Source organism: Mauremys reevesii, linkage group 18 (assembly GCF_016161935.1).
Source record: "Mauremys reevesii isolate NIE-2019 linkage group 18, ASM1616193v1, whole genome shotgun sequence".
NCBI lineage: Eukaryota > Metazoa > Chordata > Testudines > Geoemydidae > Mauremys > Mauremys reevesii.
In genome coordinates this window covers 20,021,827-20,035,165 of record NC_052640.1, presented here as the reverse complement: position 1 = coordinate 20,035,165, position 13,339 = coordinate 20,021,827, and the positions used below count along the sequence as shown (strand labels likewise).

Sequence of the window (13,339 nt, the reverse complement as noted above, 5' to 3'; positions counted from 1 at the left end):
ATTAGAAACAATTTCTGCCTTTATAAAACATACCTGTGTAAGCAGCCTCTCCTTCATTTTGATTTTGCTGCCTTCACTTCACCACTGAACCAGCATGGGCTTTTAGCCAAAGTGGAACTTTGTCTTTTTAAGTCATCTAATTCACACTTTTTAAAGAATTCCCATTTTTCATTCACATTTTTCAGTCTTAACTTTTATATCAATTTCACTCATAATTTTCGTCAGCTTTGGAAAATTATCCCTTTTGAAGTACCAAGTATATATCTAACTGGTTGGAACTGTTCTCTGTCTGTCCATATTGAATGCAATCAGGTCATGATCATTGGTCCCTCGACAATCATCAACTTTCAGTCCAGTGATTAATTCATCTTTATCCATCACAAGGAGTTCCACAATATAGTTATGTTAGGTTTGGTGCAATGTGCAATATCTTTTGTGTTAGGAACTTATCAATAATTTTTAGAACCTCTAATGATGTTTTACGACTGTCTCCATGAGTCCTCCTGCACATACCTCTCTGAAGTTACCCGTAACAATGCAGTTTTTCTTTCCACACATTACAGATAGATGCTTAAGATGAAACTCAACTTTTCCTCTGGGGTGATTTGTAACAGACACCCCACCATTACCTCCTCTTTGGCTTTGTTAGTTAGCACATGAATGCACAGGCATCCAAGATCCAGTAGTTCTGAGTTACCAATAACTCAAAAACAGGTAATAGTGTCTTTAATGTAGAGTACCCCCCACCTCTTTGCTCTCTCTATCCTTCCTGAACAGTTTATTACCAGTGATTTTAACATTCCAATCATGCAAATCATCCCACCAAGTTTCAGAAATGCCAACTATATCAAAATTTCTTCTCCTCAATGGGAATTCCCAATTTCTTTTGTTTAATACACAGAGTCCTGGCTTTAGTATATCAACAATTTAAAATTTTCTTCTCTTCTCATTCACTGTCACATTGATTCAATTTGTTAATTGTTAGCATCTTCCCCCTTGCATTTGCAGTTTAACACTCTCCTGGCAGCTCCTCCTCATTTCCAACTGAAAAGATTAGCCCCTTCCCATTTTCCCCTCTCCAGGCTCCCCTCCCTCCATCCCTGATGAGATCCAGGGAGGCAGAGGAGAGGAAATGTCTTTAGAATAGAAGCTAAACAGACCAGATCTGATGGGGAAAACCCTACAAGTTTCTGATCCCCCTTTGGAGCCATCATACAGGTTTGCCCCAAGGCAGAATCTGCCCATCCAGCACGGTCCCTGTGAAGTTCTCATTCCCCCGTCTGTTTGACCTTCCCCTCTCGGCATCCTGGAGGCAGGGAGTGTGTGGGGTACTCACTTGTAGCCAATGGGAAAGAGGTGCCTCTCAATAGGTCCTCCAATAGGTGACTCTCAATAGGTCCATCAGCATCCGCAGGCTGTTGATCTGGATGGAGTTAATCATCATGTTGATGGTGTTAGGTTCAAGGACAACCATGAATTTCTCCTCAAAGAGGATGTAAAGTTGATGTAAACTGTGCAGGAGATCAAACCTGTCCTCAGTGAAAATCTCTGCCTCAGCCAGCAATTAAATGCAAATTCTTCATTAGTGATAATAATTGGGGCTAATGCTAATTATGTCTCTGTAGAGGTGGTTTTATCAAAGTGCATTTGATTTCACACATTTAGCATCCCCCACGTATTTAGGTTTGTTTTCATGAAAAATGAGCGGTTTTACAGACTGAAAGAGGAGAGATCTGGCAGCTGCCATTATAGTGTTGCCAACTTTTGTGATTTCATTGAGTCCGGTAGATAGATCAGGGGTGGGCAAACTTTTTGTCCCGAGGGCCACATCTGGGAATAGAAATTGTATGGTGGGCCATGCTCACAAAATTGGGGTTGGAGTGCGGGCTCTGGTTGGGGGTTTGGGCTCTGGGGTGGGGCCAGAAATGAGTTCAGGGTGTTGGAGAGGGCTCCAGCTGGGGGTGCGGGCTCTGGGGTGGGGCTGAGGGGTTTGGGGTGCAGGAGGGTGCTCCAGGCTGGGATTGAAGGGTTCAGAGGGCAGGGGTTACAGTGCAGGGAGAGGCTCAGGGTGCAGGCTCCGGCTGGTGCTTACCTCAAATGGCTCCCGGAAGCAGCAGCATGTACCCTCTCCGACTTCTGTGCAGAGGCATGGCCAGGTGGCTCTGCACCCTTCTCCGTCTGCAGGCACTGCCCCTGTAGTTCCCATTGGTTGTGGTGTCCGGCCAATGGGAGCTGCAGGGGCAGCGCTTGGATCAGGGACAGTGTGCAGAGCTGAGCCCCCTGGCTGCCCCTACACACAGGAGCTGAAGGGGGGGGCCATGCTGCTGCTTTCAGGAGCAGTGTGGAGCAGCCCCCAACCCCGCTCCCCAGCGGGAGCTCGAGGGCTGGATTAAAACAGCCCGTGGGTGGTAGTTTGCCCACCCCTGAGATAGACAGTATCTCTCTTAAAGTGTCAGTTTCTGGAGTAAAGTGATTATAGGAGACTCTCATCTTCCATTCAAACAAACAAACATTGCTCCTAGCGCTCATCGTTGCAGAGAACTAGTTTGAAACATGATCCGAGTGTAACCTAAAGGCTCAAAAACCAGATGTCTTTGCTGCTTCTAAAAAACCAGATGGTAAATAAAAACCTCCCAAAATGTGTTTTTTGTTTGTTTGTTTTAAATCTCATTTTTTAAAACCCACCTTAGGATTTTGCAGCCTGGCTCGTGATTTTTGAGCACTGTTCTGCCTCCCCATCGCTGTCTCTGCGGCTAAGGGAAGAGCCCCGTGCTGCGGGCACAGCAGTGGGGACCACAAGGGCCCCGCAGCTCTGTGGGGTTGCACAGGGCTCCTGTGTGCTCCTTGGGGCGGGGCGGGGGCCCCGCTGGGAGGTTGGTCAGCGCCTAGCACAATGGGGCCCTGGCCTGTAGGCCCTACCCTAATACACATAACAACAATCGCTCCCCGCCTGCAGGGAAGCCCCAGCTCCCTCCCGCCGCCTCCCCCCCGCCATGGTGCCGCGGCGCTGCAGGCCCGGGTGGCCGGGGAGCCCCATGACGCAGGCAGCAGCCACTTTCCCGCCAGCCGCGTCGCTGCAACGCGCCGAGAGAGGGATGACGTCAACGACAGCGCCGGTCCCGAGGGGAGGAGGAAGCGGCGGCGGATTGAAAATGGTCTGGGGCGCTAGAGCGCGGGACGGGGCGGCGGGGCGAGGTGAGGGGCCGCCGGGCAGGAAGCTGGAGGTGGGGGAGGGTACGGGCTCTCGCTTCTTGCTGAGAGCGCCCCCTCCCGGAGAGCGAGCTGGAGATTGGGGGCAGGGATGGAGGGGGTCGCAGTCCTGGGGGGAGGCTGTAAGCAGGGCCCCAATAACCAGCCCCATGGAGGGGGGTCGCAGTCCTGGGGGGAGGCTGTAAGCAGGGCCCCAATATCCAGCCCCATGGAGGGGGGGTCTCAGTCCTGGGGGGGAGGCTGTAAGCAGGGCCCCAATATCCAGCCCCATGGAGGGGGGGTCGCAGTCCTGGGGGGAGGCTGTAAGCAGGGCCCCAATAACCAGCCCCATGGAGGGGGGGTCGCAGTCCTGGGGGGAGGCTGTAAGCAGGGCCCCAATATCCAGCCCCATGGAGGGGGGGGTCGCAGTCCTGGGGGGAGGCTGTAAGCAGGGCCCCAATAACCAGCCCCATGGAGGGGGGGTCGCAGTCCTGGGGGGGAGGCTGTAAGCAGGGCCCCAATAACCAGCCCCATGGAGGGGGGTCGCAGTCCTGGGGGGAGGCTGTAAGCAGGGCCCCAATATCCAGCCCCATGGAGGGGGGGTCTCAGTCCGGGGGGGCGGCTGTACGCAGGGCCCCAATATCCAGCCCCATGGAGGGGGGGTCGCAGTCCTGGGGGGAGGCTGTAAGCAGGGCCCCAATATCCAGCCCCATGGAGGTGGGGGTCGCAGTCCTGGGGGGAGGCTGTAAGCAGGGCCCCAATATCCAGCCCCATGGAGGGGGGGTCGCAGTCCTGGGGGGAGGCTGTAAGCAGGGCCCCAATAAACCAGCCCCATGGAGGGGGGGGTCTCAGTCCTGGGGGGAGGCTGTAAGCAGGGCCCCAATATCCAGCCCCATGGAGGGGGTTTCAGCACTAGGGTGGAGGCTGTAATCTGGGTCCCCATTATCCAGCGCCCTGGAGGGGTCTTAGTCCCACCGCTCCCCAACAAACATAAAACCTTCCAGGATCCTGCTTCTCTTGGTCCCTTCTGGGTTCTTTCCTGAGAGACAGGAGACAGCCGCTGCTAGTAATGTGCTTCTGTTCCCTGTGTCAGCAGCCACCACCTCATCGGGGGAGGGGAGGGAGCTATAGCATAAGCTATTTGCAGACAATCTCACATCTGGGAGTGTCGTCTTTCTCCTGCTGGACTGGTGCTTCCATAAACACATCATACAGTCCATGTCATACAGGTTGTGTCCTCTAGAGATGGTTTTGTGCCCCTGCATTGGCTGCAGTCTTTTTGTATCTTTTGCTCTTTTTGCATCCTCCCCCCGGTCCCCCAGCTATGTTTATTTGGAAAAGACTGTATTATTTCTATGCGAATGTGCAGTGTTACCGACTATGGGGGAAATACTGTGTAGTGACCTTTGTCAGGGATCTGCCTTGGTTTACTCCAACTCCCCAGTCACATAAACAAAATAAACATACATTTTTGCCTGTTTTCGTGCATAAACATGAACATATCAGAAAGTGAGTTGTAGCAGTGTTATAACATGAGATTTTAATATTCACTTAGATTTTTCTATCTCTTTTCTTTGCAGTGATTTCCTGAGACCACACTTCCTTTGGGGTATTGTAGAAAGACAGTTATGGCTGTCCCTAACTTACAACAGCCTAGCTTCCTATTGGTAAGTGCCAGTACAGACGGTTATTGGCATTAGGAAAGTCTTGTGGTGATATTGCTTTTGACTAATGAATTGCCAAATAATCACTTGAAAATTTAATCCTCCACATATTAATTCCTGACAGTTTATCTATAAGCAGAATGCATAGCATAAAATCTGAAAGCATTCTGTGGAAATGCACTGAGAAAGTTCCAGCTCCTCTTCTCAAATACTCTGTGTGTTGACCATTCTAAGTGTGATGTAGTCTTATTTTCATAGAACTTAAATGATCACAAATTGAGTACTTGCTCTTTAATTTAAAACTTGTAATATAGATCCAAGTAGGTAAAACAAACTATCTGAGATTTGTCTTGAGTTAAAAAATACTTATGTTTAGAGTAAGTCTTACGATGGAAACAATGACAGCCCATTGCTTTTTTTACAAGAGCAATATATGACACTAACTAAAGAATTCTCTGCCAAGATCTTTACAAGTGTTGCCCTTTTTACTTTCTCTTGAAGAAGTGATCTGATTTCAGTTTCTGTCCATAACAGGCCAGTTTGAAGGCAGATTGCATGAACAAGCCCTTTGCTCAGAGGTGCCATGATCTGGAGATAGTCATTGAAGATTTTCCTGCCAAGGTACAGAGCAGCCACTTTTTCATGAATGTAGTCTGAGCTATACCTCAGTGGAGTTATACAAATATTTTTAAAATATTTCTCTTTATTTCTGCCTTTGTAAAGAGTTTTAAGATTCTTATATGAAGTTTTATGAGTTCAGTAATTTTCCAAAAGTTACCTAACTTTTCCAGTAGTTACAAAACTCTAAATTTTTTATTGATCACATTCCTAATCATACTTTTTATTCTCTACTGAAATGCCAGATATGAAGACACTAATATTTTAAGATGTGACGCATGACTGATACTAACCAGTTGAGTTGGAACATAGTAATCTAGGAATAAAGAATGAGGTTTTCTACCACCTTAATCACTCTAGATTGAAAACTTTTATGGTAACAATATGGTGTGCAAATCTGGTCATCCCATCTCAAAAAAGATATAATGGAATTGGAAAAGGTACAGAAAAGTGCAACAAAAATGATTAGGAGTATGGAACAGCTTCCATATGAGGAGAGATTAATAAGACTGGGACTTTTCAGCTTGGAAAAGAGACGACTAAGGGGGGATGTGATAGAGATCTACAAAATCATGATTGGTGTGAAGGAAGTAAATAAGAAAGTGTTGTCTAGGGGTCACCAAATGAAATTAATAGGTAGCAGGTTTAAAACAAACAAAAGGAAGTATTTCTTCACACAATGCACAGTGTGTGGAATTCTTTGCCAGAGGATGTTGTGAAGGCCAAGACTATAACAGGGTTCATTAAAGAACTAGAGAAGTTCATGGAAGATAGGTGCATCTTAGCCAGGATGGGCAAGGATGCAAAATCATACTCTGAAGTGTCCCTAGCCTCTGTTTGTCAGAAGCTGGGAATAGGCGACACGGGATGGATCACTTGATGATTACCTGTTCTGTTCATTCCCTCTGAAGCACCTGACATTGGCCACTTTTGGAAGACAGGATACTGGGCTAGATGGACCTTTGGTCTGCCCATTATGGCTGTTCTTATGTCCCCCAGGCTGTAAAATTATGGGAAGCGAGGATTTAGAAAACAGGCAGAGTCCAGCTTCACATCAAGGAGGAGGGGATATATGTTTGCATTTAAATTTCTTTAAATTGTTTCCACTGAATGTTCTGCACATAGAAGTGTGCCCTGGAAATAACAAAAATTATGCATATATTGACTGTAGTTGGTGGGAAATATTTCTGCATTCAGATGTCTGAAATTAAGGCTCTTGAGACAAAGAATCTACACATGAACAGTAATCTTTCTTTTTTTTAAATTTTATTTATCTATTATGACTCCACTCCTTTTTCTGGTTGTTTTCCTGCAGGAACTGCATGCCATCTTCCCATGGCTAGTGGAGAATATTTTTGGTAGTCTGGATGGCATTATCATAGGTTGGAATCTTCGCTGTTTGCACGGAAGAGCAAATCCTACAGAGTATGCTGTTGCCCTGGATTTCCTGGATCCCAGGTAAATGTGCTAACTTCAGAGCAGTGGAAAATTCATGGTGAATTAATAAACCAGTATTTGATGTGTTTCCTCATACGTAACATTCATGTACAAAAGGGGCCAAAAAGATGCTCACTGTGTTTTTCCTTATCCTTGCATACAGTGGCCCGATGATGAAGCTGGTTTACAAACTCCAAGCTGAGGAGTACAGATATGAATTCCCAGTCTCCTATCTTCCGGTAAGTTAAAGGTTATGTAAGAGAAAATTATTTTGGTGTTGCACCCGTTGGAAGGTTACTTACTCAGATACCCTGCGTTCAGGATAGGACCTGCCACTGTAGTAGTTGAATTACTGTTTCATAGCATAGCAGGCTCTGGAGATGGGATTTCTAGATTGTTGATTGTTTCAGAGGGCTGTTAGGGCAGAGCATTCATTGTCATGATGGATTTTATAAGAAGTTGTGCTGTTAGCTTATGTTACTATCAGCAAAATTTTGTGCTGTTCAACTAAGAAATTTCACTTCTTTTTTTTTATTATTTGGCCGCCAAAATAGGCACTAGACTATTTTTGTCTTGATTATCAATAGATGGAGTTTAAAACATCTCTTCCAAACTTGTTGGAAAGCATCCCCACCTCTAACAACATCTCATATCTCCCAGACACTTCATTCCTGTAAGTTTAATGAAGATTAACTGTCCTCCTGGTTATGGAACATAACACTTTATGTTTGTAGGAAAACAGCTGTCCACGGAAGCTTCGTGAAATAACTTTTCCATTGCAACCAGATAGCCACAGTCTAAAACAAAGAACTAGACATCTTTTTACAGTCCAATACAAGAATACATCCCCAAAAACTCATTCACATATTCTTAGTAGACTGGTCTAGGTATCTCATTACTCCCTCTCTTTTCAGGGCCCAGTGAAGGCTTCAATGCAAGAGCGAGTCCTACCAGAATGCTCACTGTACCACAACAAAGTCCAGTTCCCTCCATCTGGAGGCCTAGGTTCGAACTTGGCCCTCAGTATCCTTTTAACAATTAAAGGGTTTACATTTTTTAATTCCTTTTAATATTTTAAGTGACTAAAACAGAAATCAAGATCCATTTCTGCTGTTTGCTTACTGTACTTAGCTGTATAGTGATATCCCTTAGTCCAATGCTGCTGTGTTCAGATTGCAAACACGGTAGGGAAATGTTGTCGTTCATTGAAATCTTGAATGTTTGAAAACTTCTAGGATGATATTCTGGCCTCATCGAAGTTGATGGCAAAACTCCCTTTGACTTCAGTGGGCCCAGGATATCACCCCGTATGTTTCATAAATATTTCTAGGTTGTTTGTCTGGTAGGGAGAAAAAACCTAAACCACCCGACAGTGTGTAATAAACATCCTGGGAAGAGAGCAAAAGATCAAACCTGACCTTGCCATTGGGCTCTAGAAAGTCTTCTAAAACTAGCACTGAGATACTGAAGATTTAAAAGGCCAGTAATTCATATGATGTGTCCAATAAGCTGTACTTATTGTATCCTTGACTCTTTCTCTCCAGATCCATTTGAATATTACATGTTTTACTTTGCAATAAGCCTTATCACACAGAGGGTAAGTAAATTTTAGTGCTTTTTCCCCTTTAAAGTAGCATCACTCTGGCAAACCATTTCTTCACTGCACTTTGAAAGCTTCCATCTCGTCTCTAAATGCAAGAACCCAGTTAAACTGAATCTTGCACCTGTTGCCTTATAAATACCATTTGATATGGTGAAAACAGAGGCAGTGATGATACACATGTAGATAATTGTACACATCTTCCTCTTCTCAGTGCTGCATTCCATTGGTGGTGGCTGAGGATGAATGAGGTATAGAAATTTCAGCTTTCTGTGCACTTTTACTTTATACCTGCTGAGCATGTTGATCATCATTCGTCCTTTGTTGTACAAACAATACACATGGCAGTCTTATATTATATTGCACACTAAACTTCCCTTGTTTTTAGCAGAATCTAATGTTACTGTCAGATGTGGAGTGTGATTCAATACACTGAATCAGTGCAGAAGAGCCCATGAAAACGCAGATCTTTAAGGCTAGAATAAAACACGATGAACATCCAGTTTGATTTCTTGCGTAACACAGGCCATAGAATTTCATCCAGTAATTCCTGCATCAGAGCCAGAATGAGATTTATCAGGTCCCGAAATCCCTGTTCCCAGTGACTTATTGTAACAGCGTGTGTATTGACTTATTGTAGCTATATGCTGTGTGTGTATATTCCAGAACTCTCCCACCACCCATCACGTCAGCCCTTCAAACAGCGCTTACTTCAGTCTGGTGGACACATACCTGAAATGGTTTCTTCCCACAGAAGGAAGTGTTCTTCCTCCACCTTCTTCCAATCCTGGGGGGGGCATCCCTTCACCTGCTCCTAGGTAATGACTTGGTAAACTTGCGTTATCAGTGCTAGACTGCATGGGCAGTGCTCGCAAAAACTGGCTTGCTTCAATGATGAGTTCTTGCCACAGACAATGCCACCATTTTTATAGTGTGTGTATCGATACAGAAAATAAACATGATTGTACTGGTATAGTAGTCTTATAATGGAGGATATAATACGGGGGTCACTGAAAGCTGAGAAACTTTTATTCTGAAAGTTTGCTGGCCTGCAGTAGTGGAGCCAGAGATGAGTTATAGAAGTGGTTTGTAGCTGTTGGATTTTTTTCATTCAACACCACTAATTATGGCTCCTGCTATATGCTCTGACTAGTGTGGGACACATTCACCATCCACCCAGGAGTGGCTTGTACCACTTAATGTATATGTGGGCAGTCAGGGAGCAATTGAATTGGTATTGGCTGTAACTGAAGGAACCTCTCACATTATAACAATTTTGCTGCTGGCTCAACTTTTTGATGTTGCCAGCTTCAGTCGTCTCTAGTGCTATAACCTTCCATGTCCTAGTTAAGAATGCATCAGTGTTTCTTTGCAAGCTACCAATTGTTGGGGGTTTCTTGATCTGGTATACAAAGCCTGGGTGGAATTTTTATTTTACTATCCAGCGTATAACAGGGTTATCAAAGTTTAGGTGACAGACTATGCATAACTATATATGTTGATTTATTGAGTCACAAACTGAGGACCCGAGGAAAGCGTTTTCAATCTCTTACTAAAGTTTTTTTTAGCTTGTCTGTAGTTTTAACTTATGCTCTTCAATTAGCCTTGCAAAATTGACATGAAAATTTACCGGCACATGCGCAAAATCTACTTGTCTGCCCTTTACAATGATTGATAATGTTAAAACTGATATCTTACTCATCTGGGATGAGTGGGAATGTACAGTTTTGTAAGGCCAACTTTGAATTTGGTATTTTTATGTATTATATTTATCATCAAAAATGTTTATTTACTCAAATATATATTGTTGTGGCTTTTTTTAACTATGGCATTTTGAGTGACTCCCAAAAGTTCTCTCTCGGGCTTTCTTCAACCTTAAACTAGATTAAATAGTCTGTTAATGATTTAGCTGCCTAATGAAGGCCTAACCTCACAGTAAAATTGAATAGGAGACAGGCTAAATAAAGTAGTGTACTGCAGAATGTAGTGTGTGGTTTCCATAAAATAATAAATGAAAATAGGCACTGCACACTTACTCATGCTGTGGCTAATAATTGCAACCGCTTGCTTAATTTTTTAAATTCTAATTATGCAGATTTATTTAGCACAAACTCTTACCCAGTTTCTTTATGTCCTTGTGGTTACAATCTATGACCTCTGTCCCTGTACAGAGGCCCATTGACTTCAGTATTTATATAAACTTCTCTTTAAAGATCCCCAGCAGTGCCTTTCACTTCTTATGGCATACATCACACTAGTCTGCTGAAACGGCACATTGCCCATCAGCCTTCAGTGAATGCTGATCCTGCTTCCCAAGAGATCTGGAGATCAGAAACAGTGCTTAAAGTGAGTCCAGTGAATTTTCTTATATTTTTAAAGTTAGAATGACTGAAAAAGCTTATTTGCGGGTAAATCTCTTTTTTCCTAACTAAAGATCAGCTTGCTTTTCCATTCCTCTCTAGCTTGCAGTCTGTTAATGGAATTGAGCAGTGCAGCTGTTGTTTTCTATTAACATAATATAAAGAAACATAAGATAAAAAGGCACTGCTAACTTGTTAAGCAACCGTTGCCACACTTTGGTTTTTAGGGGCCCGAGTCTCATCCAGCTTACACCAGAGTAAGTCGCTCCTTATTTAGGGAGAGAAATATCAGGAACTAGGAATTTATTCAAAACCCGATATAATGCCCCAATGCTAAACTGAAATATTGATTGTACAGTGTAAGCTACCATAGTGTGTGCGCAATGATCTTGTGGCTAAAACACAGGACTGGGAGTTTGTAGGTTTATTCCTGGCTCTGCCACAAACTTGCTGTGTGACTCTGGGCAAGACACTTAATCTCTGCACCTCAGTTTGGGGGGTAATACCTATCTTACAGGTGGTTATGAGAATTAATTCACTAATGTTTTGAGTTATTGCATTCCTGTGATGACTTCTATCCAAAGTATTAACAACATTGTGGGGAACCGCATGCTAAATTAGACCTAAGTTTAGACAACAAGCAAGCAAGAATCAATTTTTAAAAATAATTCCTAGAATTCAGAAGATAAGGATCTCATCTCTCCTCAAGGGGGAAGAAAAAAAAAAAGCTGTCAGTGTAGCTTTATTTTGTGGTATAGTGCTAATGATGATGTCTCTCTTTCAAATAAAGCTGCTCTTCGGATGAGTGTAAGTGACACGGTTCTTGTTCATTTCCTCCCCCTCACTCCAGTCACCAGACAGGTAGTGGGGAAAAAAATTAAAATGATTCCTCTCATTGCCACACCCAGGTCTTTGTGTAGACTGTAAGTTCTCCCAATCAGGGATGACGTCTTTCTCTATATGAGGAAATTGCCTAACACATTTTGGGTGCTATCACAATCTAAATAATAAAGCAGCAGTGTCGGGGAGTCATCCACTGAAGTCTGTGCCTGCATCTCTCCCACGTGCTTTGCTCACCACTCTCTCTCTTCATTAACAAATAATTGAATATTTCACTGGAATTGACGTATCTTGGCCTAAAGAAACCTAACCTTATGTTAGGTTTTGCTTCAAGGCTCTTAGACTCTAAAGTATTAAACTGATCATTGGGGCTTTTATTCTTAGAGCAAGTTGGAAGAGAAATGGAAACAGACGGAAGAGTCAAAAGGGATAGGTTATTCTGCTATGCTATTTGAATTCAGGGATGGATAAGTAATACTTATAGGAAATGTGTGATGTGCTTGTTATGTAGTTCACTTGCAGCCTTTTCCCATCTCCCTTGAGAGAGAGACAGACACACGCATTCTTATCAAACGTCTGTTAATAAATGAAAGCTACTAAACTTGGATCACTGGTATTCCCAGGTGAGTGTTCTGCTGTGTGAGCTAAAGGAGGAACTCTTCTTTCAACGTTTCAGAACTGTGTTCACAATTCCTCGGACTTTATGATCTATACGGTAGCTGTAGCTTGTCCTATTACTTTTCTTGTATTTATACGAGGTGTTTTGACTTATATTGTATAATAGTCTCCTTTGAACAAAGAGAGAGAGTTAGTTCAGTGATAATGGCAGAAACATAATGGGCCTTAAAAATATTGAGAAAAGAAAACATACACCTTGGTGGGGTGCAAAGTGCCCTTGCACCTGTTTCACAACATTGAAATACAGTAGATGGGTTTGCATGTGTGTAATTGGGAGAAGTTTTGGCCTCATAACCGCAACATGCAGTGTAACTATACAGATGTGTGATTGCAGATATTGTAAAATAATACTTAGGGATCATATTATACAATGTGGCTCAGACTTATCTCACTAAATGTAATAATTTAGTAAAGGTGAACTTGGAAAGAACCAAGTCTGTAAAAACTGAAACATCTCTAAGTACATGCTTACACTATTTTACAAGTATAACTTAGTCTTTTGTTGAGTGATGTACAACAGGCTTCAATTTGGCTAATCAAAGGCAGATTGTGACTGGCTATTCCTGGGTCTTCCCTCTTTTTCTCTAGCTGAGAAAACATTTGTTGTTTTACAGGTTTTTGTTGAAATGTGGCTTCACCATTACTCACTGGAAATGTATCAGAAAATGCAGTCTCCTCATGTCAAGGTAATAGCCTGTGCTTCATTCGTTGGTGTTTCTTGCTTGTTGGCTTCTTATCTTGGGGTGAACCTTTGTCACTTCCCATCTTATGGAGGACTTTTAAGTGTATGGTTACAAAGGAGTGTTCTTAAAAGCATACAGCAGAGCTTCTAAACTGCAGTGATGAAAAGATGTTGTGAACAAGTGCTTGTGTCATCCAAATTTGCCTTTGTTGCAGTAGCTAAATATATATAAAGTTGACTTTGTGGAACGGTCATAACAATCAATGCTACT

General features: G+C 43.4%; 2 protein-coding genes across 4 annotated transcripts in view; one reads left to right on the top strand and one right to left on the bottom strand.

The window, feature by feature from the left end:
* Nucleotides 1-2,955, bottom strand: part of GGT5 (gamma-glutamyltransferase 5) — a 99,137-nt gene extending 96,182 nt beyond the window's left edge. Inside the window, exons 1-2 of the mRNA XM_039504956.1 lie at nucleotides 2,686-2,955; nucleotides 1,337-1,423 (exon numbers count right to left, since the gene is read on the bottom strand). The gene's annotated coding sequence lies outside the window, so the exon portion shown is untranslated. The remainder of the gene's footprint in view (nucleotides 1-1,336; nucleotides 1,424-2,685) is intronic.
* A 126-nt stretch (nucleotides 2,956-3,081) lies between these two features.
* The window catches only part of SMPD4 (sphingomyelin phosphodiesterase 4), a 28,579-nt gene continuing 18,321 nt past the window's right edge, over nucleotides 3,082-13,339 (top strand). The window contains exons 1-10 of one of the 3 annotated variants that reach the window (XM_039504950.1): nucleotides 3,082-3,155; nucleotides 4,770-4,856; nucleotides 5,388-5,474; nucleotides 6,787-6,929; nucleotides 7,072-7,147; nucleotides 7,823-7,931; nucleotides 8,453-8,505; nucleotides 9,175-9,326; nucleotides 10,722-10,854; nucleotides 13,001-13,072. In XM_039504950.1, coding sequence (XP_039360884.1) covers nucleotides 4,818-4,856; nucleotides 5,388-5,474; nucleotides 6,787-6,929; nucleotides 7,072-7,147; nucleotides 7,823-7,931; nucleotides 8,453-8,505; nucleotides 9,175-9,326; nucleotides 10,722-10,854; nucleotides 13,001-13,072 — 864 coding nt within the window. In that variant the 5' untranslated portion in view covers nucleotides 3,082-3,155; nucleotides 4,770-4,817. Of the gene's footprint in view, nucleotides 3,196-4,769; nucleotides 4,857-5,387; nucleotides 5,475-6,786; nucleotides 6,930-7,071; nucleotides 7,148-7,822; nucleotides 7,932-8,452; nucleotides 8,506-9,174; nucleotides 9,327-10,721; nucleotides 10,855-13,000; nucleotides 13,073-13,339 lie in introns of all 3 variants that reach the window. The other 2 variants (XM_039504949.1, XM_039504951.1) reach the window with 2 other exon arrangements.